At 44.4% G+C, this 27058-nt stretch overlaps 2 protein-coding genes across 2 annotated transcripts; one reads left to right on the forward strand and one right to left on the reverse strand.

Moving 5' to 3' along the window:
• Window positions 1-1022: 1022 nt before the first annotated feature.
• On the reverse strand, window positions 1023-21453 carry CycH (cyclin H). The gene is made up of 10 exons (XM_089548902.1): window positions 20946-21453; window positions 20699-20806; window positions 20252-20325; window positions 12466-12667; window positions 10393-10500; window positions 8758-8813; window positions 8599-8669; window positions 2186-2297; window positions 1982-2054; window positions 1023-1152 (listed from the first exon to the last, which is right to left on the reverse strand). The coding sequence occupies exons 1-10, from the start codon at window positions 21066-21068 to the stop codon at window positions 1093-1095; spliced, it is 987 nt and encodes a 328-aa protein (XP_089405028.1). The 5' UTR covers window positions 21069-21453; the 3' UTR covers window positions 1023-1092.
• Window positions 21429-25314, forward strand: LOC149340158 (uncharacterized). Its single transcript, XM_089548905.1, has 2 exons — window positions 21429-22026; window positions 23967-25314. The coding sequence occupies exons 1-2, from the start codon at window positions 21833-21835 to the stop codon at window positions 24169-24171; spliced, it is 399 nt and encodes a 132-aa protein (XP_089405031.1). The 5' UTR covers window positions 21429-21832; the 3' UTR covers window positions 24172-25314.
• Window positions 25315-27058: the final 1744 nt, after the last annotated feature.

A 27058-nucleotide genomic window follows, 5' to 3' on the forward strand; every position in this document is an offset into this window, starting at 1 on the left:
CGATGTCGTTGATGAATTATTTTAATTGCAAATATGTGAGAATAAATACTCCGCATTGTTTTCTATAAAGCACAATACTTTTTATATATACATCCATGTCATGCTTTACCCCATATGCAGTGCAATCAACTCCACATCCATATTTCAAGCGCTCTTGCGCACACAAGATATGGGCTCTCATTTCTTCTGATTAATATTTAAATTAGTATTATGTTTTAATTTGTTCTCGTCTCTCGGTGCGGTGTCATGCAAGGCAGACTATGGCATTGAGTGCAGAAAAAGGCGCGGGAACTTCAAAATAAACGGTGGCAACGCATGAGGGAAGGGATGAACTACGCTTGTGAAAAAACGAAGGGAAGAAACAAGATAATTGAGAGAATGTACAAATTGTTTGCACACGGAAGATGTTGTTGTCCTCTGTTGAAGTGGAGGAAAATGCTATGAAGGAACGGCGCAGCAAAGCTACCGCACATACTGCCGCTGGTGCCGCTGCCGCCTTGACCAATGACGAGATAAAACGACATCAATGGCTGGCTCCACGCCAAGAGTTGGGCGATGCGGTGCTGCAACCTCATAAGACTATTTTCTTCAAAGGTGCTGCCAATTTATGCCATTCATGTTACGCCCAGTGTGGCCTATTCACGCAGAACTCGTGCCTTTAAGCTATGCGGTGGGCAGTTGGCATCGGAGCACAAGCAACTCTCTCACCAAGTAATCAGAAGTGCTCATTATTTCGTTTTTATTACTTTTATTTAAGAACTGCAAACAGCAAATATATTAACTGCATGCTGTAACAAGGCATACATGCCACAGGTTGTGTTCAATGCAGTCGACGAATTACAACAATTTTACCTTCTCCGCATGGCCTTTTTTTTTCTTTTTCTGGTGACAAGTTGCACTGGCTACATGGCCTGCAGCAAAATGTATGGGGCCTAAGATATGGTCAGGTGTAAGCTTCACCTGCTGTCCCGGTCTTCTTCAGTATTGAAAATACTGGATAATAAGAACTAGGAACACAGCCATGGCAACTAACATTTGTGGCCACTCACAAACTTTTACTAGCAAGATAACACAAAGTGAAGCATCGGCAGGCTACGGTGAACCTTCCAAGGTGCTTGATCCACCCATTGAGTCATCCACTTGCCGATGCTCCTGTAATATAAAAAAATTACGAGGAACTTTAGCGGCTAAAGTGGTGAAAGGCGAAAGCCTGAGTGCTGCATTCTGCTATGCGATTGTTCACTTTACATTCTGTTGGTGCATAAATTAACTGCCAATTAATGACGCTTAATCTTTGCCTTTAGGAGTGGAATGGGACAGCGTGTTGTAGCGCTGCCAGGCAGTCCAGGGAACGGCACCACCCGTTCGGCGCGATGATGCATTGCCCTTTGAATGCAACGCTTTTTGAGGAAAGGTTCTACCCCTTGCTCTTCGGTAAATTGGTTTTTGAGGAAAGGAAATCTATCTGTCTCTCATATATCGGTGGACACCTAAACTTCGAAGACACCCTATTCACTAGACAGGCGCCTTTGTTCATTCCAAACCATCGAGCTGGCATGGCGGAGTGGTAGCGTGCTCGTCTCGCACTCTGGAGACCGGGGTTCGATTCCCGAGCTCGGCCAATTTCCTACTCAGTTTTATTTATTTATCTGGTCTGACTAGAAAGGTTAGTTAGGCTAATTGGTTAAGTAAGTCCCACTAACTTGGAGCATCACTATACGATCCCTTTAATTAGTTGCATGGTTCCTAGCCAAAGTAAATTGGCCCCGTTTGAAATTCGCGCACTGTGACGTCACGACCGTTTCGACCAATTGAAAAGCGTGACATTTCTGTCAACAACTTCTGCTTACAACGATGAGGCATTAAAGGCTTCCACATTAATAACAGTCACAAAGCCGAAAAGTATGACACAAGAGTTCACTTAGCAGATACAGCCATTAAACAGAAGAAGGGCAGGGCTAGCAGCAAAAATGGGAGTAACCTCAGAGATTCTCGAATATTTGGAACTTGTCTGCTGGTCATCATCAAGCCCATCTTGCATCTTCCGTTTGTAGCTGGAAAAGAAAAAACATTTCATGGCAGTCAATTAATAGAACACGACACATTATCTGCTGCACTCGGAACAAACACCTGCTTAGCACAGAGTGCATGGCTCTAAGTGCCCAACCACAAGTGTTATACTTACACTTGGCTGTCCGGGTTGTTTTCCTGGTTCCTGCATTTCTCAAGCTTCTGTTCACAAGCTCGTACCCTCTCTTTTGGAACTACCTCGATGCCTCTTACCATCAGGTAGAGTTCTACAAAAAGCACAACACAACAAAATGAAGCAATGGTAGTACTCCTTTCCATTGTGACAATTCAGTAATATACAGTCATCATTAAATCATTCGGTTCCAAGATCAAAGCTAGGCACGCCTGCAGGTGCCCATCACGCTGACCAAAAGCTTTATGCCAAGATACACAGCTGACCAAACACCAGGATAGTGGTAACGAATGCATTATGAGTGATTGTGACTGCACAGTGAAAAGGCACGAAATAACACTTAAACCAACTCCCCCGTCTAACTCCCCAATTTAGCCACAAGCTCAAAATGCACGCAAACAGTGACCAAAAATTGGAAGGGACACTTAAGCTCCGCATTAAGGGTATGACACGATAGCATAATGGGTTGATTCCCACATAAGCAGAAGGTCATTCTCTACTTTACGTTCGTAGATCTCTGGGAGTCCTGATACCACTCCTGGCGCTGTGGTGCAGTGGTTAAGTGATGCGCCACTGCCCTGGAATGGCAGGTGTTCCCAGTGGTGGGCCTTCTGTGGCCCGGGTTACTCTTCCTGAGCGACCAATCATTAATTTATCTGCCACCTGTCACGGTGTGCAGTTTGCTCACTATCCGGTGGGCAGGCTATAATGACTCCATATGGTCACTTGACCTAGGTGGCCCACCTGCTCGTAGATTGCTCCCTGGGCACCAGCTGCCAGTCATGCTCGTGATTTTTCCCTCACAACGCCGATGCCTAATTTTCTGGGCAATGGGGCCTTCAACGCTGTCGCATTAAAAGGCCCAGGACAAAACTGCAAGCAGCATCTAGTCAGCCAAGGAAGTGTGTGCTGGAGCGATGCAATACTTTGTTTGCGAGATAGCTGGAAACATGATCTTCAAAATAAAATACATGGCCCTAATTTAGGCACCATGTCAATAACAACCAGTCTGGTGCTACCTGAAGAATTTAACATTTCCATTTAACATTTTCATTGATAGCTGAAAACTCACAGTTCTCCGCTATGAGAGTTTCTGAGTATTCAAGTCACACTGGATGGTTTTATGGGGTTTAGCATCCCACAGCGACTCGGGCTACGAGGGACGTCATAGTGGAGGGCTCCAGATAATTTCGACCACCTGGGTTTGTTGTAACTTGTAACAATATTCTTTCACAGTGCAACTTGGCTATCAAGCTGGTTATTTCACTGTTACGAAGTCACTGATCTTATTTGCAATCATCTGACATGGTCTATCACAAGACGCTTCTCTGTAAACTGTGTACAATGTTTAACAGCACTAAACTTACTTGACATTTAATCATGCAGCGTACTTATTGGTCAGTTACATCAGGCGTGCCTCAAGGCTCTCTGTACAGACCTCTATTATTCGTGATTTATATTAATCATAATGACACAGTTAACATAATCGGTGGCACTGCAGTCAAGCTGCCCCTATATACAGGGTGTTTCACCTAAGACTTTCTGCAATTTTTAAAAATAAGCTATTTGAATTAGATGCGCGCTTTTTCTGGCATAGCATCGTCAGTGGTGTAGTGCATCATAATTCAACTAAGACGTGCTAACTAGCAGGCTTGTTAACCAATATTTAATAGTTAACTTTTAAACTATTACCGGTGGGCTCCTTAATTATTGACAGGCATGCAGCCCACCGTAAGTAATGTCCATATCCGTTTTTAGAATTTCAAGAACGCGATTATCCTCGGCGCTGTGGCCCAACAAATTTCGCCTACATCGCGCCAAAATACATGCGGTTTGAGAAGCTTGCAGGCAAAGCAACCTCTCCAGTGAACCTAACTCGTCGAAATAGCCAAAATTTGTTGGGCCACAGCCCCGAGGATAATCGCGTTCTCGAAATTCTAAAAACGGATATGGACATTACTTACGGTGGGCTACATGCCTCTCAATAATTAAGGAGCCCAACGGTAATAGTTTAAAAGTTAACTATTAAATATTGGTTAACAAGCCTGCTAGTTAGCACGTCTTAGCTGCATTATGATGCACTACACCACTGACAATGCTATGCCAGAAAAAGCGCGCATTTAATTCAAATAGCTTATTTTTAAAAATTGCAGAAAGTCTTAGGTGAAACACCCTGTATATTGGTTACTGCATTCCAACATTATTAACACTCATGATAAAGAGTCGCTAAACAACATATTTTCTTTGTTTTGCAGGTGCAGGAACACCTGGGAAATTATAATTAATTTCATTAAAATGGTTGCCGCGACTTTCAGCAACAAAAAGAGGACACTGCATTTCTGTTACAGTGCCAATGGTAACAGCTTGACCCCTGTCACCAATCTCAAAATAAATTGGTACTATATATTTACAACTAACTCAAAATGGCATGCATATATCGTCATTTCCAGAAAAGCACTTTCAAACTTGGCTGCATTAAACATACTTCAAACAATGTAACGAACGAGCACAAACTGACAGCTTACAAATCATTAACACCTCTTTTTGGGCTAGCTGGTACATACTTGAATTGATGAAAAAAATAGTGCCAAACCACGCAAACCACAAGAAAGAATGAAGACGGTACACACGCACCTGTGTCCCGTCTTCGTTCTTTCTTGTGGTTTGCATGGTTTGGCGCTATTTTTTTCACACACCATCAGTCAGGCCGACACTCAAGTACACATAAAAAGTTTGATCTCTCATTGCAAACACTTAGGGCCCTTCGTTTTCGGTTAGTCCCAGTTTCACCTCATCCTAGCGGCCCACACTGAGTTCTTAATGATCAGGTTAAGCCCAATTTATATCCAAAAATGGATTGTACATGAAGCATAGCTTGCGTGTACAAAGCTGAAGGCAGAGCATAGAAGCTAGAGGATGCCATGTACTTTTTTCTAGAGCGGCACCTTCAGTTGGCTGATTATGATTTCGAACCTATTTTAATTTTAAAGGGACACTGAGGAGAGCACTATTAATATTTTTTTTATAGTAAAATCCGATAGTTCGGCATTTCATGGCTTTGTTGCCACTTGGCCGGCAGCAGAAGATGCATTTATTTCTAAAAAATTTGGATTCGAAGTTGAAAAAGTTTTTCCCGCCGCTCTGATTCAAACTTGGGATTCTCCTATGACGACAGAGGACTATGTGACGTGATACACGACGTGCGCATGATGTACCGCAGACTCCGTGATTTCTGGCGGCCAGCAGTGCGGCCTAGCAGCAGCTGAAAATAAAGCTACTGCCGGCCGCACGTTGAAGGCATCTATCGGCTATTGCGGCCGTCGCTACAGTCGCTTCGATTACGTTTGCACTGGCATTTTGCCAGCGTTACGATGGATCCCGTTCTCGAAGTCGTCAACGAAGTTCTCGCAAATAGACACCTTTAGCATACCGTGTACCTTGTTACCGCTAGCGGAATACCGGGAGCCCGCCTACTGCCGGAAAACAGGCGCTAATTGGTCCCGATGCTTCAGGAACACGCGTAGCTGCCGAGAACGTGGCGCCATCTGGCGACGTCAAGGACATTTGCGCATGCATTGGCTGCGCCTCAGGGATTTGTGGCTTCTCGGGTCCTAGACTTGCTAGAACCATTGGTTCTAGCAACACTGCTTTGTCCTATGACGTCATCACGCTTGTACTTGCGAGTTTGGCCTGTGGCGGCGATGCCTGTATTTTGGTTCTTGCTCTTTTCTACGTTACAAGAGCTTTGTTGTCAGTATGAGTGCCGTTTTCGTAATCAGGAGTTGTTATTCTGTCGGTACAAGCCAACTTCAATTTCTCCTCAGTGTCCCTTTAATGCCTGTTTTCCATGGCATTGTTTATTCTGTGGAAATACTAAAAAATTGCGTCTTTTAATGGCTGTTGTTGGCTTCAAACAGCTGTTGTGATGTTGAATGTTTTCTCAGTGTGTAAAGGCAGGCAGGTCCAGCAAAGACGCAGTTCTGCATATGAGGATGGTAATGTGCGTGTCAAAATAGCTGCAATCAAAATAACAAAAATATCTGAAGTAGAGAGAGCTTTCTTGGTGCAAGCTTCCATTTCTAGACTGCTGGTGAAGATAATTAGCACTAATCATTATACCGTGTTGTGCGTTTTTATCGTAAAGACTTTCAAAAATTTTCCCACCTGAACCGCTTGAACGTTTGCGGTGAAACTGCGCACAGAGCTTGCGCAATATGGTAACTTTTGTATCGTAGCAAGTTTTACAACGGTACTTACTTAGTTGAGCCGTGCATGGTGCGAAATGGTAGTTGTCTGCGTAGAGATCGTCGAAACAAAACCCGTAGACGCTGTTTTTTCGATGAAAGGCGGCAGTGGCGCCATCTGTTTTCAGCAGTGAAAAGCGTCACGACAAGGCGCCGAGGTAGCCGAGGTGAGCGTTGCATGAAGCGCGTGCCTACAATGTACGCATGCCCTTTGAATATGTCGTTTTTTCGGCTAACTGAGCGGAAAAAAAAATATCAGAACAACTGATTTAATGAGGCTTTACCTTTCAGATGATATTATTTGCAAAATCGCCGCGGCACCTTGTCGCGACGCTTTTAACTGCTGAAAACAGATGGCGCCACTGCCACCTTTCAGCGAAAAAATGCCGTCTGCGGGTGTTGGTTCGACGATCTCTACGCAGACAACTACGATTTTGCATAATGCAGGGCTCAGCTAAGTAAGTATCATTGTAAAACTTGCTACGATACAAAAGTTACCATATTGTGCAAGCTCTGTGCGCAGTTTAACCGCAAACGATCGAGCGGTTGAGGCGGAAAAATTTTTGAAAGTCTTTACGATAAAAACGCACAATACAGTATGTCCCGATCAACCACAAAACCCGGATCATGAAAACCTTTGCTCAATAACCCGGCTTCTACCCGAACCTGAACTAAGAAAAAAAGTGTCCGATACCTACCTCCAAATTTAAAATAAGTAAATAATAAATAAATAAAACCCAAAGACGAAAACCTCTACATATACTGAATGTCACTGAACATTTGGAATCCATTCAGACAAAAGCAAAATTCATCTAGTCATTGCGATAGTGGTTTTTCGCCACCACTACAGCTCAGGTTTCATCACTGCAAACTTTTAAACAGACGCATACAAGGAACACGTCGTCATTCTGTACAAAATCATCCACACATCCACTGACATTCAAACACCCTTTTATTTTGAGTCTGCCAATACGTGCTCAACTCCTCAAAACTATCCACCAAGCATTGTTCCTTTCAGGCCATATACACACTGTTTCAAACTTTTTTTTTTTCTACTAACAGTCAAACTTTTTAACAATTTGGATGGTTCACTACACTCATTCCCAATGGTAGAGTTTGTAGAGCAGCTGCCTAGTCATATTACTAGCTGATCTGTTTAATATTTTCTACTCATCTGAACCTGTCTTCTGTTCTTGTACACTAAAGCCTGTACCTATTCCTACCATGTCCCGTGTGTGATGCAGCAGTATTTGTAAATAAATTAACAGTTTCAAACATACGCCACAACTGTTAGTGTAAAGGCATGCGTCAGCCTCTAATCAGTCTGCCATGCACTGCCCTGACGCAGGCAACTTAATAAAGCAACTGTGAAGACATGCTCCAAGAGGAATGAGCAGAGCAGACACATGTCAGAGACATACGGTGCCCAGTTGCAGTCTGCTTTATTCAGGGATATAATTTGGTTTGGTTTATTGGGGTTTAACGTCCCAAAGCGACTAAGGCTATGAGGGACGCCGTAGTGGAGGGCTCCGGAAATTTTGACCACCTGGGGCTCTTTAACGTGCACTGACATCGCACAGTACACGGGCCTCTAGAATTTCTCCTCCAAAATTCTAGAGGCCCGTGTACTGTGCGATGTCAGTGCACGTTAAAGAACCCCAGGTGGTCGAATTTCCGGAGCTCTCCACTACGGCGTCCCTCATAGCCTTAGTCGCTTTGGGACGTTAAAACCTCATAACGTCCCAAAGCGACTAAGGCTATGAGGGACGCCGTATAATTTGGTTTGGTTTATTGGGGTTTAACGTCCCAAAGCGACTCAGGCTATGAAGGGTGCTGTAGTGAAGGGCGCCAGAAATTTCGACCACCTGGGGTTCTTTAACGTGCACTGACATCGCACAGTACACGGGCCTCTAGAATTTTGCCTCTATTGAAATTCGACCACTGCGGCCGGGATCGAACCCATGGCTTTCGGGTGAGCAGCCGAGCACCATAACCGCTGAGCCACCGCGGCAGCTCAGGGATATAATTTAAACATGCAGGTAGAAGAGGTGGCACTATCTAGCCAATATTTATGGAGCTAATGTACTATTAGTGCCAACTAAGGAATCTACCACAGCAACACTTAACAATGACTTGAGAGAAGACACTTACTTTTGACAGTGTCCCTGACATGATGAAGCTTCTCACGTGGACTGTTGGCAAACAGAAAGTCTGTGATGTACCTGTTTCAGAGACCACCAAGATCACTATAATGCCAGTTCTTTGATTAGCTGAAGAATACACATGGACACAGAGGCAAAGAAAACTCACGTTTCGAAATTGGCTTGGGCTTTGTTGGCAGCATACAGAACAGCAGTGAGGGCAATCTATTTCAAGCAGAAAAAATTAGGCAAAAAAAATGTTATCCAAGCAAGAACTAAAAAAAAGGGGGCAAGGAAAGTGCAACAAGGATAGTAGTGGCACATCACAGCAACTGCAAAGCAACACAGGGAGAAGTCCAGTACCAGTGACCATAGTGAATGCTCCCCGGCAGTCGTACACAAAATGAAGGCACCTCAGGGAGAAGAAAATTGCATGGCAAAGCATAGCATGAGGAACCAAACAGCTTTACCAGTCCAACAAGGACAGCCTAACACCATGTGCTAACAAATACGACGGTGCACAAGAATGGTGCACGATGGTGACAGGCACCCCACGCACTTCTTTAAAATCGCACGAAAGGCTCCAATGCTATTTTAATGTGATTCGTAATAGAGTCTTACTTTCGACCCCAACCAGAAATTGGCGTGTAGAACCACAAACAGAAAGTGAACACCTCCAAAGTCAAATCCATAGGCAGCCAGAAGCAGGTGAGGGCGACAGAAAAAAATATGAACATATAAACATGCCGCTAAAATTTCTAAAACCCACCATGTTTGTGTAATTAGCCTGCATCTCATGCACGTAAATATCTAACTAAAAGCGTGTGCACAAAGGCACGATTACGGCAGTTATGACTGTCAACATGGGATTACGTATGTATTGTGCAGTACAGGGAGTGCAGCCTAGCGCGGGCTGCAAGTGACATCATGTGTGGCTGCGGTTGTTAGATGAGCAGATGCACTACCAGCAAATGCCAGCCTGCTACGCGTGCTGTCAGCAATGCACGGCAGAACAGTAACTGCTGGCAAAGGCACCAACAATGAAGGGCTGCTCGGTCACCTTGGCACGCGTGTCAAACGTGACAATTACGGAGCTTTCAAGCCACCAAGGCAGAACTTCTCTTTAGAAAGCGGGTGCCTGGACCATGGGAAAGCACATTTGTAACCAGCACGCCCGACAATTGCATTGAGCTAAAGAATTCTGTTGGCCCAGAATCAAGACACCGTGGATTTCTGGAATCGCTCTGCACCTTTACCCAAAAAACAAAACGCAGAAACTTGACAGCTGGACGATCCTTGTTGATGGGCAAGCAAGGCACAAAGCATTCCGGTGCATGCACCTTTTTTTTAGTGGTTATCTCCGCGCATTTTAAAAGGTAAGATGGTGAAACGAGCTAAGAGATGGCGAGCCAACAGGAAGTGCGTCTGTTCACCATACAGCCATAACCAGATGAGTTCCACATGTGACATCACTGCATCAGTGCATGCTTGGCTGCACTGTCTGTACACAATGACAGGCGATTTTCTATTCCCGCTCATAAATCTCATGACTGCACAGTCCACTGCAAAAGTTTTTGGAACAAGGTAGTGAAGAAACAAAAAGAAGTTTATTCATAGTCTAGAAGTGCAGCCAAGAAGTTTGCACTTGCCTCAGCAAGCAAGACAATGCACCTTTTAACTTCAGGCTGTGCTTAATCTTTCATGCCTCCCATGTTCCACAAACTTATATACAGATGACTGAACAATGACAGGACAGAGGATAAAATGAGACTGGTTCAAAATAGAGCCTTCAAGTGGTTCATACCTGTGATGGTGCCATGAGGAGCATTGCATCCGTAAAGAGTGTCCTCTCAAGGAAGTCGTCCATGTATATTCTCAGTTTCTCTGGGTCTGGAAACTGGGGGCACCTCGTCTGCGATTCGGGACAGCGAAGAAAATAAACCATAATATAAACAACACTGTCACATGCCTTACGCTGTGTTCACCACAACACCTACCATATGGCACGCTGCCGAAGTAACAATAAGTGTTCCCCAGAAATGCACTGAATTTACAAAAAAATCAACAAACCACCGTCGCAACAGTTACCTATGCGTCGCTGCTCATTCTTGAGTCAAATCCGGACTGTAAAGCACAAAATTTTTAGCGAAACTTCTGTCTTCCACTATGCCGCATCATACCTATATACTATGGCACCCACGTCAGCCTTGCAAGTGACACAAACATGCTGTAAGTATACGATACAGTCCTAGTCACAGTATGACGAATTACGTGGGATGGGGGCTGACTTCTCTGGTTGAAGCTGCCAATTGTTCGTGTTTGGGGCTCTCCAGTCTGTCTGAACGTAACCAGCATGCAGCAAGAGGCAACGGAAGGGCCAATGCAGCCCTCCCTTTAGAGAAGTCATTTCAAAGAGGATGCTGCACAGCCTACATCTTAGAGATTTCTCATACGGCACGTCCACACGTAGCTGCAGTGACCCCTAGGGGCACAACCACCAGGGGTGCAAATTAAAGCTTTCAGAAATTCGCTGGTCAGATTAATGTAGCCCACATACATGAGAAAACAAAGATTAACAGGTAAATTTTAGCAGTCTGTTGCCCAGTTTGCTTCGTGTTTACAGCTGGTTTGTCTTCTGTTTGCCCCAATCTGCAGTGCAATCTTTGGAAAGGATCCTTTCCAAAAATTTATTCGCGCAATTCAAAGGCAGAGAAGATTAGTACAGTAAAAAAAAAAGTAGGGAAAGTAGGGGAGGGTAGGGGGGAGAGGCAACTGAACGAAAACCGCACGCTATGGCTAGCACTTTTCTTAACCCTTTAAGGTGATTTGTTCACAGTTGTGTACACTGCAAATTTGCAACTTATTCTCAGCGCGTGCTATACCTAGCACTGATTTTTTTGTTTCGGGTAAACTTAGCATCCTTGATTGTGAAAATAGAGCACTTTTCCATGCCAGCTAGTGAGTACAGCAAATAAGAATTCACAGTACAGTGAGCACGATACCACGTCCTCTACCATTTTCTAGCCGACATATTTCACCACCAGAAGCGATGTCAATTTTTTTCCCTGAAATCTGCACAACATGTATCTTCAAAACACAAAATGATTTTATGATCCCAAAAGTGTTAATTTCAAGAATCCTGGTGTTTTAATGTCAGTCTCCGACTCGTTTGAAAGTTTCTAAAAAATGTTATACATTCCTGCAAAAAATTAACCGTTGGTGTTTCTACATTGGAAAACTACCGAACCGACTTTCTTGAAACCTGGGTGTACTATTTAGGAGAAAAAATACTTGTTATGAATCAAAATAATAAATGGCACCTGAAGGTATTAACGAACCACTGACCAACATTATGAATAATGTTCGCATGGAACACAGCTTAGACGAAGAAATGCAGCACATCTCTAAAGAGCAAGCCAAGTTTACTGCTAAGATACTAATCCCGTCAGCAAAACCCTTTGCATGTCAAATACAATTGACATCAGAGCATCTGTTGCCAAGAATGGAAGAGGGAGCTCGTTGGTTTGGTTTGGTTTATGGGGTTTAACGTCCCAAAGCGACAAAGGCTATGAGAGACGTCGTAGTGGAGGGCTCCGGAAATTTCGACCACCTGGGGTTCTTTAACGTGCACTGACATCGCACAGCACACGGGCCTCTAGAATTTCTCCTCCAAAGAAATCCAGCCGCCGCGGCCGGGATCGAACCCGCGTCTTTCGGGTCAGCAGCCGAGCACCATAACCACTGAGCCACCGCGGCGGCTGGAGCTCGTTCCCTACGCTACAAGTGCCAATGCAGAGCCACCAAGCGAAGAGGAGACGAGGTGAAGGAAAGAACTGACAAGAGCACCGCAGGCTGCCCTTGAAGAAAGGGGGCATACCTTGAGGTCAATCAGCAACCCTTCAAGTGGCCTGTAAGGGTTGTGGATTGTGAGGTGGTACTTCAGCTGTTGCATGAGTAGAAGCTCATTGTTGAGGATGATGTCCGTAGCCTTCTCTCGATCTCCACGCACATTGCTGACAAATTGGGCTATGGAGACATTGAACTCCTCTACTTTGCAAGCCAGGTAAACGCAGGTGACTCTGAAAATATTCATAAAAAGAAAAACCACTAGTGTTACAAAAAAATTGCACATTGCTACATATTTCGCTCTGTAATAAGATATATCTGAAGGCTTATAAGAGGCTTTGTTAGTTTAATTACCTTAGCTTCAGATCAAAATAATTTGTCATGTGAAATTATGCCCCCACTTCACAATTAAACAAGGTTTGGCATGTACTGCGTTACCTACACCAAGGTCTCAGTATCGAAATCCAGAACGAAAATTGCAAAATTCAAGTTCTTGTTTGCCATTTACAAAAAGTCCTACGAACTTGATGCACGACTGATATTCAGTTATTTTCTTCGCGTCCATCCAGACACCGTCATATACATAATACCCCTGTCACACGGGCAAGTTTAATGACACTTTAACAAAGTGCACTTCTCCAGAACGAGTGACACTTTCGAGGCGTGCTGCTACACGGAAAAATAAAGTGTCATTCGGAATTGATGGTGGTGACGATGGCTTTTCAAGTAAGGCACAAAAAATATTACTTTTCGCGCTTCAAAGCTCTAATGTACAGTTAATGTACAGTTAATGTACAGTAGATTGCAAACTGCAAGCACTTTTTTATGATTATCAAGGAGCTTTGTGCAATATTGTGACTGTTGCACCGTCACACCGAAACGGTTGCAGATGGTTGCTACCATGGTTGCTACGGTCGCCATGCTAGCCGCCATAGCCATACCGCTGCGGCTGCCTAAAAAATTATTGCAGCTGAAAACAAGAATGTCGGAATATGTGCAGTATAGATATTTAATGGCAACGCAAATAAGTTTACATGAACAAGAGGGCAAAAAAAAATTAGCTGCGTTCAATAAAACGCCATTTTTATTGCCGACGTTGTATTCTAATTTCGAAACGCTGCTACCGAGGCTATACACTTCGCCCCTCGGGAAAAGTGAAATGAGTTCCCCAAACTCACTTCTTGCCAAGTGCGTTCAGCAGCGAGTGTCATTAAAGTTCATCGTGTGACACGATGCGAATGAGTGTCAGGCGAGTGTCACTCATTGAAAATGACACTAAACTTGCTCGTCTGACAAGGGTATAACTTCCTTCAATGCGTAGTGTGCACTAATTTCTTCAGTATTTTTTTCCACACAAGATAATCAAGTACAATGATCTTCTTCCAGCATTTTTTTTCTCAAGAAAATTTTGAGCACGTTCTAATCAGTGTATTTCGATCCTGATGCTTGCTTGGCTGTTCTTTTTCACACTGCCTTTTTTTTTTTTACAGAGAAGGCTGTTATAGCTCTGGTTTAACCATATAACCCTGCATTCTACCATAGAATCTACAGCTTCAGCCTTAAGGCGTCATTTACTTAGTGTGTTTCATTTAACTTAATTAAATTGCAACCTACCAAACTAAGCAGGTGGAAAAGTGGAGAGAGTGCCATCCCCTCTCCGCATTTCATTTCGGGGAGAGGAAGGGGAGGACAAGTGAGAGAAGGTAGAGAGGGAACGTGGGAGATGACAGGCGGCCAGATAAGATTTCGATGATTCACATGAGCACAGCTAGGCTTTCTTTTACAGTTGACGATGTAGGTTCCATGGCCAAATGCGGGGCTAAATGGCTAAACTAAAACTGTAACAGCTTTCGCTGATTAATTCGCTGAGCCGGTAAGGATATCTCTAGAAATTTTGCCTGGTAAGTAGTCTTCCATTCGGTGTATCATAGCAATGTTTAATCCTGTCGATAAAACTTGATCTTCTGAAGTTTTGTTCTGGGTTATTTTTTGTGCTTTCGCATTTTTTAATTTTTTGTCGCTTGAGAAGTCATCGTCCCATTTTTGTCTGCCTCTTTTTTGACTCAAGTGCAGGTTTCATGCATGCTTCCGCCAGCATTGATGCATATGTGTTGTAATGCACTTTACCACCTGCTCGGTCTCCCCAGACTGCAGTACGGTCTAAATAAATAAAGGTAAATAAACCTTACTAAGAAAAGAAGATCTAAAAAAAGCTTTAAAACATTGACAGCATATTTGATAACTTTCATTCTAATGCCATCCGGCTACGATACTCCACTAAACATTTCAGTGCAATGTCAGACCCAGCCAAAAAAGGAACGACAGGCATGCAAGTAGCACAGTATCTCTTATTTCATCCTTTTCTGTCACTATATATTTCTGTGCAACAATTTCAGAAATAAAAAAAGAAACAGGCAATTTCAAGGTTGCCAGAATACCCAGACAGAGAAATGGCCACCTATTTGGAAAGGCCATTGAGCACGTGCAAAATGCACAATGAACCTGTAAATATTTCTAGCAACATAGGACAGTTCATGGGGGAAATAGACATAGCTTGCACGTGACGTCACTTCCGCCCCCATCAAGCGCTTGCGGCCATGCTGCCGAACCATTCGGTTCTCCCTGCCCGTCCGCCCTGCGATGCCTGGACACTCCTCGGACGCTTTGGATCATTTTATCTTTCGGGCACTATGCCTACTCCACAGAGGAATGAACCATTCAGTGTAGGGTACTGGTCTGAACTTATTCGATCGGCGTGCGTACGCTATACGCAGGCAAAGTGAAAATTTGCGGCAATATAGGTCCGTACACGCTGGAGTCGACGAGACAATGGCCGTTGATGTGTTCCCTGAAGTGGCCCAGGGGGATGTCGTGTACTCTTTCCAGCTTTGTGAAGTTGGAAGAAATGAAAGCCTTCGAATCAATGGAGGCACACAACGATTTCTACAACAGTTTGGTGAGAAGCCCGTCTGCGATGCGCCTACGAGACGAAAAGCGGCCTCGACACGCCTCTTTCTCTGCCGTCATTGCTTGCTGCGGTCGTGGCGATCTGAACCAGCTTGCCTTGTGCTGTAACCAAGATGCCGCGACGCGGGACCCAGTCTGGATTTCTGCTGTCAAACATATCGGATGGCGTCAATCAAAGCAGCAACATTCACTTCAGGGCGTAGTTCTGTTGCTTCCCTCGCAAACATTTAGTTCACGGCACAAGCCTCTTACTGGTTACAAAGTGCGCTCCGCATGCATTGTCGGCGTCCAAATCGTCGCGCTTAATGCGAGCCAGCCACAGCCCGCGCCGATTCGCACTGAGAGTCTTGGAGCGCTCGCACTTGCATGCCTATGATTATCTTACGAATGCGGAAGAAGTTCATGTTAATCGGCTATTCATTTCGCCTGGAGCTGTCGCTACGGTTGGAGCAACCAAGGGTGGCACATAAAACTGTATCGAAGCTACGGATGGACGAGAACCAACACGATGCGAGCTAACAGAGGCGGCGGTAAGCTGGAGGCGATCTGGCGGTGGTTCGGCAGCATGGCCGACTGGCATCCCGCGGCCACCGGATGTGACGTCGGTGCAAGCTATGTATAGGATAGGTGGCGCAAGCTGCCACCCGATACAAAGGGTAAAGCTATTATCAACCATCTATCTATCCATCCATCCAGTGATGACAAGGTTAGCAACTGTCATAGTAGGGCCATTTTTTTTACCTACACTGGCTACACTAGTGTAGCAAGTGTATCATGATTTTATGATACACTTGATACACTAGTGTAGCCAGTGTAGGTAAAAAAAAATGGTCCTAGTAATGACAAGTGATGAAAAGGCTGAGACTGAAGGGCTGCCCCACCTGTCTCCACCTTTATTTTTGCCCACTGCTCCTGGATTAACTCACTGGAGCTTGCAGTATAGACCTTATGTGAAATGCACTGCCATCTAGCGGTCGCCGCGCGCGATCCGCCATTTTGGAGGATAGCCGCCGGATCAGCACGCCGGATTCACAGCACGTACCGGTACACGCTCGTTGCGCGCGCTCTAGTTTCACCGTCCTCAAGATGGCCAGATATTGCTCAGTGCCTTGTTGCACGGGTCACAAAGACGCCCAGGGGAAACAGCGCTTGATCTGAGCGGATTTCTATTTTTGGACTGCGATACCCGACATCCGCGGCACAAATGTTGCAGAACCGTCGTTACATGTCGAGGCATCGCGCAACACATTTCGTTATCTCCATGCAGCTAATAAAATTAGAAATAAGCTTTGTAGGCACGAAAAGAATATCACAAAAAAAGCTGTTTTTCTCCTGCGATTGCCCTTGAAGTGCTGCGATTATCAGCCTCGCAAGAGAGTAATCGTGACCAGCTGTTCAGTGGTACGGGTCGCGCTTTGTGTCAACCGTCGCTCCTAGCGTTATCCGCCGCAGCGATTATACGCGTTAGTTGTAGTGCGAATATTTGTTAGGAAACCGCTCTGATCCATCAAATTATCGTCCCATCTCGCTAACATGCATTGCGTGTAAACTACTTGAACATATTATTTACTCCCAAGTAGCTAATCACCTCGATAGAAATTCTTTTTTCTTTCCAAACCAACACGGATTCCGTTCTGGCTACTCATGTGAAACTCAACTTTTTGAATTTACGACTGACCTCCACCTAAACTTTGACTCCTTGTTTCAAACAGATATTATCTACCTCGATTTTTCTAAAGCTTTCGACCGAGTTCCCCACCAGCGCCTCTTGGCTAAACTTTCCTCCCTTTCACTGCACCCGCTGATATTATCATGGATTCGCAGTTTCCTAACTAATCGTTCGCAATACACCGTCATCGACAACCACCCTTCTACCGTTACTAAAGTTACCTCCGGAGTGCCTCAGGGCTCAGTTCTTGGGCCGCTCCTATTTCTTGTCTTTATCAATGACCTTCCTGCTGGCATTTCATCATCTATCCGTTTGTTCGCAGATGATTGCGTCCTTTACCGGCGTGTTAGCACTACGAACGACCAGTCATTGCTGCAGGACGACTTGAACTTGATACAAAGTTGGTGCTCGACCTGGCTCATGAAATTGAACGAAACTAAATTCAAGTTTATGCACGTGTCCCGTAAACGATCTAACCTGCACTTTTCATACACGCTAAACAGGACCGCGCTATCTGAAGTTGAATCCTACAGATACCTCGGCATAGAAATAACATGTGATCTTAACTGGTCGAAGCACATTACGTCCCTGGCTGCTAGCGTTTCTAAATCACTAGGTTTCATCAGACGATCGCTCACATTTTCTCCCCCAAAGGTTAAACTAATCGCATACGAAACTTTCATCCGCACTAAACTTGAATATGCATCGAGCATTTGGAATCCCCATCAAGAGTATTTAGCAGATATGTTAGAGGCCATTCAAAATCAAGCTGCTCGGTTTAAAACATCAAATTATGGTTCTTGGTCGAGTGTTACTAATATCAAATCCTCCGTTGGTTTACCTTCCTTGGCATCCCGTCGTAAGATAGCAAGGCTCTGTCTATTTAACCCTTAATCTGCCACTCCCGAGATAACTCGGGCTACCAGATATACACACCCCCTGCCTCTCCCGAGTTAACTCGTTTTGGCTTTTTAACTCACCCCCTGCCGCTCCCGATAATACTTGTGTAAAAATAAACGATGCAAACATGTGGCGCCATCTATGGAGAAACGCTATAAACTCATAGATCTTGTAGGGCAAATTTTACACAACAGATAGCGCGCATGTTTCGACATCCGTCGCATCCCAGTCGCTTCGTTTTGGTTTCCGCACAGGAGCCGTGTGAGGCAATGTGCCACACTCGTCCGCACTTCGACGGACGAAGAACTTCAAAATTGCTTGTGAATTCGGAGTCCAATGATAATGAGAACGAGGAATGAGCCCACCTAAGTGCCTTGTCGAGTGATGACAGCGATGAAGTCCCGCTGCCATCGAAAAATCCGCGTAAGAAGAGGAAATCCGACAGGCCAGATTGGTGCTGTAAGATTTCATTCATTACAACTAATATCTATAAGATTATCCTGAATAAACATGTCTACATGTCCTGCAGAGCATTTTAGTGCGTTACTAGCAAAAAATTTCCAGGAAACTAACATGCGAAAAAAACCCGGCAGGGTGTGTGCAGGTGTGAGTAAAAAAACCTGGCAGTGAAAGGGTTAATAAACTTTATTACAATTTTCCCCAACTGCGTGAGAGCCTAATTTTGCCCCCTTTAAGATCATCACGGCGTTTGTTTAATTGCCGTAGTATTCAACGCATTCATGGTTCAACCAATGCGTTCAATTCCTCGTTCTTGCCAACTGCCATTGCCGAGTGGAATGTCCTTCCAGACAGTGTTGTGAATGAAGTTAACGCCCTAAAATTTAAACAGATGTTAATTGATTTATTCCCCAAATGATTCCTGTTGAAGGCCCTTTTTCTTTTTCTTTTTCTTTTTTTTTCTTTCTTTTTCTTGTGTTCACCTACTTACTCGCTTGTTTTTCTTTTGAAGTGTTCACAGCTGTATCTACATGTGTCTAAGTTTATGTTCCAACTTTGTTCTTTGTGACTTGATTACTGTTCGCCCCCCCCCCCTTTATGTAATGCCCCCTGGGGCCCTTAAGGATAAATAAATGATGATGATGATGATGACGGAAACACTAGCAAGGATTCACTTCATTTATCACGCAGCACACCACTCCGAGGCTCTTCGCAAGGCTGCTCACCACTTGTACAAACTGGCCGCTTGCCGCGCGAAGCAACTTTAAGCAATAGAGCAAACAAACAAATGCTGAATGAACTTTTCAAAGAAAATAAAAAGCGTCGCATGTTGAGAGGCCACATTTTTCGACACTACCAACATGAGCGTGAGGTTTACTATCGTTTGCTTTCGGCCGCGACGCAACACACAGAAAACGCTACCACAACAGCAGCAATTCAAGCGGCACGCCCGTTCGCAAAAATTATCGAACCAAATAAAAACTGACTCAAACTAGACCGAAAAGCGCACATTTTTAGCCATAAACGAAAATTGTATTTGCATCGTACATTTCCTGGTCTTCGGTGTCGGCAGAGTGATGTAGGACTTTTTGAAAAACTTGTAGCTCCGTACTCGGTGTCGTTCGGAAAGTGTTTTGGACACGTAATAAGTGTCTGCGAAGTCACTTGGAAACTTGGGCAGCAGAGACAGGTCGACTGACCATTTAGTCATGTTCACAGGCTCAAGTGAGAGGAAATAAGACTTTCGAGCCAGCACAGCCGTAAGGAAGCTATCGCAGGGCGCGCCTAAATCCAGAGAGCAGAGGCGAAACGAGCTTCAGTCATCCTCCAACATGGCCGCTTTCCACTGGTTCATCTTTTCTCCGATAGATGGCAGCAATTTTGCATAAGGTCAATTGTCCTAGAAGGTTGGTTGGTTTATGGGTTAACAATGCAAGAGCGGGGGCTAGTTGGTGCTTCATACTGATCAATTCGCGCTACAAGGAACATACACACGGAAACACATGCGCTTCGTCCATTTGTGTTTCCGTGTGTATGGTCCTTGTAGCGCGAATTGATCAGTATGGTTTATGGGGTTTAACGTCCCAAAGCGACTGAGGCTATGAGAGACGCCGTAGTGGAGGGCTCGGGAAATTTCGACCACCTGGGGTTCTTTAACGTGCACTGACATTGCACAGTACACGGGCCTCTAGAATTTCTCCTCCAAAGAAATTCAACCGCCGCGGCCGGGATCGAACCCGCGTCTTTCGGGTCAGCAGCCGAGCACCATAACCACTGAGCCACCGGGGAGAACATGGCTGATGCACACAAGAAAGATACTTACAGCATGTGCTTAGGGTGGTAGTCCATTACAGAGTTGTTGAGGTAGAAGCGCTTGAAGTAGTGGAATGATGTGCCCTGTACAAAAGAGTTAAATGCTCAATGTATCATGATCAAGGTGTTGGGAAAATACACAAGGCAATGTGCAGTCATGCCCAAGAAAGTGAAGATGTAAACGTTAGGCCATGAACACGTGTTAACAAGAGCCCAGTACGTTGGTTTCACAATACAAGCATGCCTTGCCTGTTTTCTGAACAACTCGCCGCATTGCACAATACTCGGGCACAAAGACTGGACATCATACTTACACAATGAAAAACAGCGCGTAGAAACAGGACAACGTAGCGGCTCATATACAGGACATTCTTCGTTATGTAGCTGCTTCTAAGCGTCGTTTATCACCATGTTTTCGTATTGCCAACAAGCCCAACTACACACTTATCATACTTACAATCACGCTACGGGGTACAGGAGGCTGAAACTTTTTGCAGAAGTCCCGCAGGGTGAATTCATAGTGCTTGTAGATGGTCCTCTCTTCTTCCGGTGAAAGGAAATCATCCTAAAATGGTTCAAACACAAGTTACCACAGCGATGCAACAGATAATTCGTAGCTGAGTCACTCTCCTCACAAACAGCACACGCAAGGTTGCAGAGCTGAAAAAGTTCCTCTGTTGTTTTATGATAGCGGCTTTACTCACCGGAGAACGATTAGAGTTAAGCTGTCTGCTGATGAACCTGTCATTCGCAGCTTTCCTCAGTCTGGAGATTTGGGCTTCATCTTTAAAAATCCAGCACTTGCCTTGCGTGCTTGTTGAAAACATGACGGTTATTCACTGCAGTCTTCAGCCTGCTTTGGTGAAATTTTGCGCACAGCCACGATGATTAATCTTCTTGGCATCGGTCTCTACAAATTCTGGTACTACACATTTTTTCCCAACCACACTGCCACCACGCTGTCAGCTGTCGCCGACGCACCGTCGGCACGCACGCATCAAGCCCGCACGAACATGCACAACGAAAACAAAAAAAAAATGCCCTGCTGATGTCTCTGGCAATAGTGCACCCACTACACGCTTTTCTTGCGCTGGTTATTTATTGCGCATGCTACGTACGGCTTATGGCTTATGGTTTATGGGGTGTTCCTATGGGGTAGCTAACTACTAAGGCAAGCCGTCATGCTAACTGTCGGAACATGTCCGTTCGGCGCATGAACGAACACCTATGCGGCGAGGCACACCGAAGCTCGCGTTCGAATCCCTCGAAGCCATGCACAATGCCAACAAAAGTCATCAAGCGGCGGAAGCCAACGCCAACGCCAGCCAACGCTACCAACGCGTGTGGAGCACGACCGGCTTCGCGCAGTGCCTGTTTACCTCGTGCTAAACGTAGACGTCGTGTGGCTACTACTGATCACTACCGTCATTGTGTATTCTGCGAAATCCCTTATGAGCAAGCAACGCCTTCGCTATATTTTATGTGCTAACGTCGGACTACGTCACTAACCTGACGCTCCTCGTGGAAGTTGTGGTGAAGGAAAGGTCGTCGTAGTGTTTGCTTGAACTGCGTTTTGCGGCGGCTTCGAAAAATGAGTGAATCTGGCGAAAAGCCGGAGTGTTCGAATAAATCTGAGAGCGAGCTCTTACTGGAGTATGAGGAAAAGTTCAAGCACAGATACACTGACCAAGATGCCAAATACATGGAGGTTGTCAACAAACCACTGCCCCCGCCTCCCTGTGTCTATCCTTGGTTTGTGCAGAACAGGAGGCCATACCATAGAAGGTACGCAGAGCTGTAACCTGGCAATGGTTGAAATGTGGAGCTTCTTTTTCATAGTTTCATCTGAGTTCGCGCTTTCTGCCCGAATGTGCGCGTTAATGGCACAGCTGCACAGTTTCTTTCCGGCTCACCGGCTGCATGCTAAAAAATCGCATTTTACCAGTAGCTCACAATCTAGTTCAGTAATCTGTCGTGCTGTCGAGAAATACTTTTGCATGTAGGTTTCAAACAACGTCGTCGGAACAGTGCACTCGCAATATGCGTCTTTTGAGAAATGAAGTTTCGGGAAACGACAGACTTCATTTGAGAAAGCCTCCTAGCTTACACAAATGCTAGCAGCAGACACTGCTTGCAACTGTCCTCATAATCACGTGTTAAGTAGAATGAGTGTTGACTGATTTTTTTTTTTCTTCAAAACAAAGTTTTCATCCAGATATGCTTTTTATTTCAAACCTGCGTCGTTTTAGATAAGTTATGACCATGACATCCTTTGATTGGCTTGATTAGAGTATTTAAAACTGTACCAAACCTGCTTTAGCATTATTACAAGTGCTGAATCTACATACGTATCTGACCTTGGGGTTCCACTGGTGCACGAGAAAATGGATGTGAAAGTTGCATCATGTCTTTGTCTTGTCATTATGTCTATGCCTAATGCATTAGGCGTGGACAGTGTCGGATAAATAAAGTTGGGAAAGGAATTTTAACACAACCCAAATTAGACTAGCCATCACATGCTTTTCTGTCAGTCAACAGACAGTGTAGGTCGCTTTCTTGAAAAAGTGATTACTGTTTTGTCTGGTTCACATTCCTTGAGCATGTGTGCAGATGTGCCATACTGAATGAAAAAACAACAGGAAATTCAAAACAGTCTCAGTCTTTCTTGCTAGCATGCTGCCACAAGGAATGCATTTCTTTCTCCTTGCTTTCGCCAATTTGTTACTTTTGACTAGTGGTAATTTAGCTTTTGTTATTTTGAACACTTTGACATCACTAACTATTTCTTACAGTACATTTTTTTTACTGCTATTACCGGTAGTGCACTTTTGTACAAGGTCGACTACTCTTAGTGAAAACACATGAGAGCGTAGCTGTGTTCTTTGGAGGGCCCCTGTGTCCGACATGGCCGCGCATCAAAGCGAGCCGGCAGATGATGCAATGCACCACGTCCAGGTTCATCTTCTCTTGCACCATTTTACTGCGATGAGCGGCTGTGCTGCACGAAGTGCCCCTTTAAAGAGAGAGGCCACACACTCGTGTGTTCGCGTCAAGAGTGGATGGCCCTGTACATATTTAGCTCCTCTTGTTGCCGTTTGAACTGTCCTTCGCTGTTTATTTAGGAGGCCCCCTGCAGTGTGCATATTTAGCGTGTTATGTCACGGTTAATGTCTCAAAGCTGCACATGGCTTTGAGAGATGAGAGGAGGGTTATTTCAACCTTCTGGGGATCTGCAACATGTATTGACATCATATAGCATACGGGCGTTTTTTTCATTTCACCTCCATGGAAATGTAGCCACCGCTACTTGGATTTGATCCTACAACATTGCACTCATCAGTGACCTTCCCTGTACCTGTGTGTTTCACTTGTATGCTTTGTTCTCGTAAGTAAATTAAAAAATAAAGGCATACAGAAGTTCATGTTATACTTTACTGTCTATGATGCCATGGGTGTAGTGAGAACACTATAAGGAAAGTTTGCAGTATCTTAATTCTGTGATTTGCTTTTGATGCATTTGTTTGTTCATTGTGTTTCTTCCTACTTTTGACAGCAACAATTCAGTAGCCAGTGATGTTGATTCATGCATGCCCATTTGCTCCAGTGCATTCCATATTAAATTTGTGCAGAAGTTTCCACACGTGGCGTAAGTATGCAAGGCTTATAGAGGCATATTCGTTGTACATGCCCATTGGTTGCTTTCCTTTTTTTTTTTTTTTTGGCAGGGACAGCCGTCAAGAGGGTTATGGACGAGACCGAGGTGGCAGAGACGACAATTGGCACAGAGGAGGCAGGCAGTGGGAGGATCGACGTGGCGGCTACCGTGACTACAGTGGCGGTGACAGAGGGTACCGAAGGCGTGATGATGACTACAGGCAGGGGCCACGAGACTATCACTCATACCAGCAGAGACCCAGAAGAGACTACTGACTTCCTAGTATGGTTGCAAAACAGGTTGCTGCCACATTCACAAAATCATGTGTTAAACATTTGCCTCATATTCTCATACTGCAAGGACAGTTGGGTGCTTTTGTGCATCGCACCATGAACACCAAGATATTTTTGCAGTACCTGAGGCAGGTCTACATTTTACATGTAATTCTTCCTCCTTATGTATACTGTGCTACAACAAGCACGAGTTGAAGCATAATTGTGGACAGCATTTCTGTATTGTAGCTTGAAGCATTTAACAGTTGGTCAAGCTTGTTAGCATGAATTGTAATAACTTACGGTAGCATATGACAAGCCAAGGCAATTTTAGCAACAGCTGGGCCCTGTATTGTACAGCAACTTAGCGATAAGTGCTGTAGGTTGCTCTCAGGGCACTTGAGAGCACAGATCTAGCATTTACACTTCTAACTTTTCCCCAATCTCACTTTTTGTAATCCTACACACGATATTCGCATTGACGCAATTAAAAATACATGATGAATGAGAACGTTATGTCGCCTTAATTTGTCCTGAGGCTCGAAAGATTCATCTGTATCCATAGCTTATGTATATGACAAACACAGACTGCAGTACATGCCCTCATCAGACCATACCTCAAGCACAGAATAGTAGTTTAAGCTCAGTTTGTCTTCCACAAAAAAAGAGCACTGGAACCTTCCACCCTGAAGTACATCACCATCCAATTTGACTGCCTACACTCTGCACACAATTAATTCGGTGATCCATACCTCAGCTGGCTTCACAAGTGTTACTGTGATAGGGGCAACAAGTTTGATTACCGTGTCAACCTGTGTTATGTAGTGAATGGCTCATCTTAAAAGTTGTTGTAATAGAAAATGTTTTATACCGCAAACTGAAATGCCAATACATAGATTATAATGACAAGTGCAAGTTGGATTAATGGTTGTGATTGCGTGGTACATAAAATGTACTTAATTATTGTTTTGCGCTTCTGTAAACTCACACAAGCTATGCATCTGCATAGTAGAGCTTGAAAGAATGGCACAGGTTGGTTGCCAAGCCAAGTAAGCTCAGCACAAAATGTTTGTGAACTCCTTGTAAACAATATGAATACATTTCATTAAACTAGTGCCCTGCCTGGCACTTTTTTGGATTTTTTAACTTTTTGTTTACTTTTTTCTCAGAAAAGTATGTCCATGTCTGCCCAACTTTTCAGCCACTCTCCAGTGTGGAATTTGCTTGGCAGATGCAAATAGCAGGTGTCCATTGTGAGATTTTTACTGGTAGAAATTCCAATCGAACATTTTAATAGCCTTTGTTTGCCTCAGCACTTTGTATTTGTGTATTCGTGCACTGTGAGGTGTTTAACACTACAATAGTGTAAACTTGTATCATGGAAAGGTACCATAAAATCTACAGAAAAGAGTGTTCCAAAGTGAAATTGAGGTTGACCAAAGCTATCATTCAATTAAGTATGGTGATACAAACCATTTCACTGGCACCTCAGCTAACAAAGTAACCAACAAGATACTTCTCTTCCTTTTGTTTTGTTCACTGCAATAACTACAATGAGTGAAATAACTAGAATAACAGGTGTCCTACTACTTCGACTGTAGGACGGTAGCAAAGAAGTCTATTGAAAAGCTCCACGTCAAGCGAATAGAGTTCTGCTTGTTACTGGCAAAATTCATAACACCAGTCTTCAAGTTTGCTTTCTCATGTTGCGCACCGATCAAGAAATGGCAGCGCATGTTGACATTCAGATGAAGACAAAGTGCTTGCCAATGCTTGGCAGTAGCGTGTGGCATCATCACTGGAACCATGTCAACATTTTGCAAGTCGTTAAAGCCGAGGAACTACAGCTGCTTGGTTTGGTTTGGTTTATTGGGGTTTAACGTCCCAAAGCAACTCAGGCTATGAGGGACACCGTAGTGAAGGGCTCCGGAAATTTCGACCACCTGGGGTTCTTTAACGTGCACTGACATCGCACAGCACACGGGCCTCTAGAATTTCGCCTCCATCGAAATTCAGCCGCCGCGGCCGGGATCGAACCCGCGTCTTTCGGGTCAGCAGCCGAGCGCCGTAACCACTGAGCACCACGGCGGGCGAACTACAGCTGCATTTCACCGATAGTTAATTCATTCAGGATGTCACATTGCAGCTTGGCAAGGTAAAAAATTCGCTGGACATGTGCCATTATTCCGAGACCAGTGCACAGGTGTTCCAACACAGGTGCAACACGATGGAGGCAAACCAGCTCTTATTTTCACCTAAAATGCACATTCCAATGAGTATAAGAAAATTGGGTAATTTTGCCGGCATTTTCTAAGGACAATTTTTTTTATTTCTTTTTATCTTTTGTACATAACTTTTAGGTGTTTGTCACCTGCAGCAAGGCTAGATGCATCACGAACACTGCAAGGTGCTCGTAACAGCACTTCATGCAATTTTCTTTTCACACATGTGATCAGATTACCGCCAGCTTATGCACGCGACTCACCTGGCTTGCTAGGCCTGCTCCCTTTGCCGCTCCACTTCCAGTTGCTCCGGGCATGCATGATGCTGAACGAGCCCATCTGACTATGAGCTGCCACCTCTCTTCTCTGCCATAACGGAATTGATGTCATAGCAGGAAGGAAAAGGCAAGGGATTAGAAAAGTTACAACAAGTGGAAAGCCATGTTCAGAGCAAGAGATGTTTATTTGGAGGGTTTACTTACCATGTTTCAAAAGTTTTTCATAGCTCATTGAAATGAAAACATTTCGCAAAGTTTGATAACGTTAAAATATTTGACAGTCGTGCATTTTATTTCAGTGCCCTTTCGTTGAGTTTTCTTTCCAGTCTACACAGCTCTTGTACAGTGCTCACGTCCCCTTCTTGTTCCAAGTAGGAGATCAGTGTGTGA

Source organism: Amblyomma mixtum, chromosome 6, assembly GCF_055824585.1.
Source record: "Amblyomma mixtum isolate Tamu chromosome 6, ASM5582458v1, whole genome shotgun sequence".
NCBI classification, from domain to species: domain Eukaryota; kingdom Metazoa; phylum Arthropoda; class Arachnida; order Ixodida; family Ixodidae; genus Amblyomma; species Amblyomma mixtum.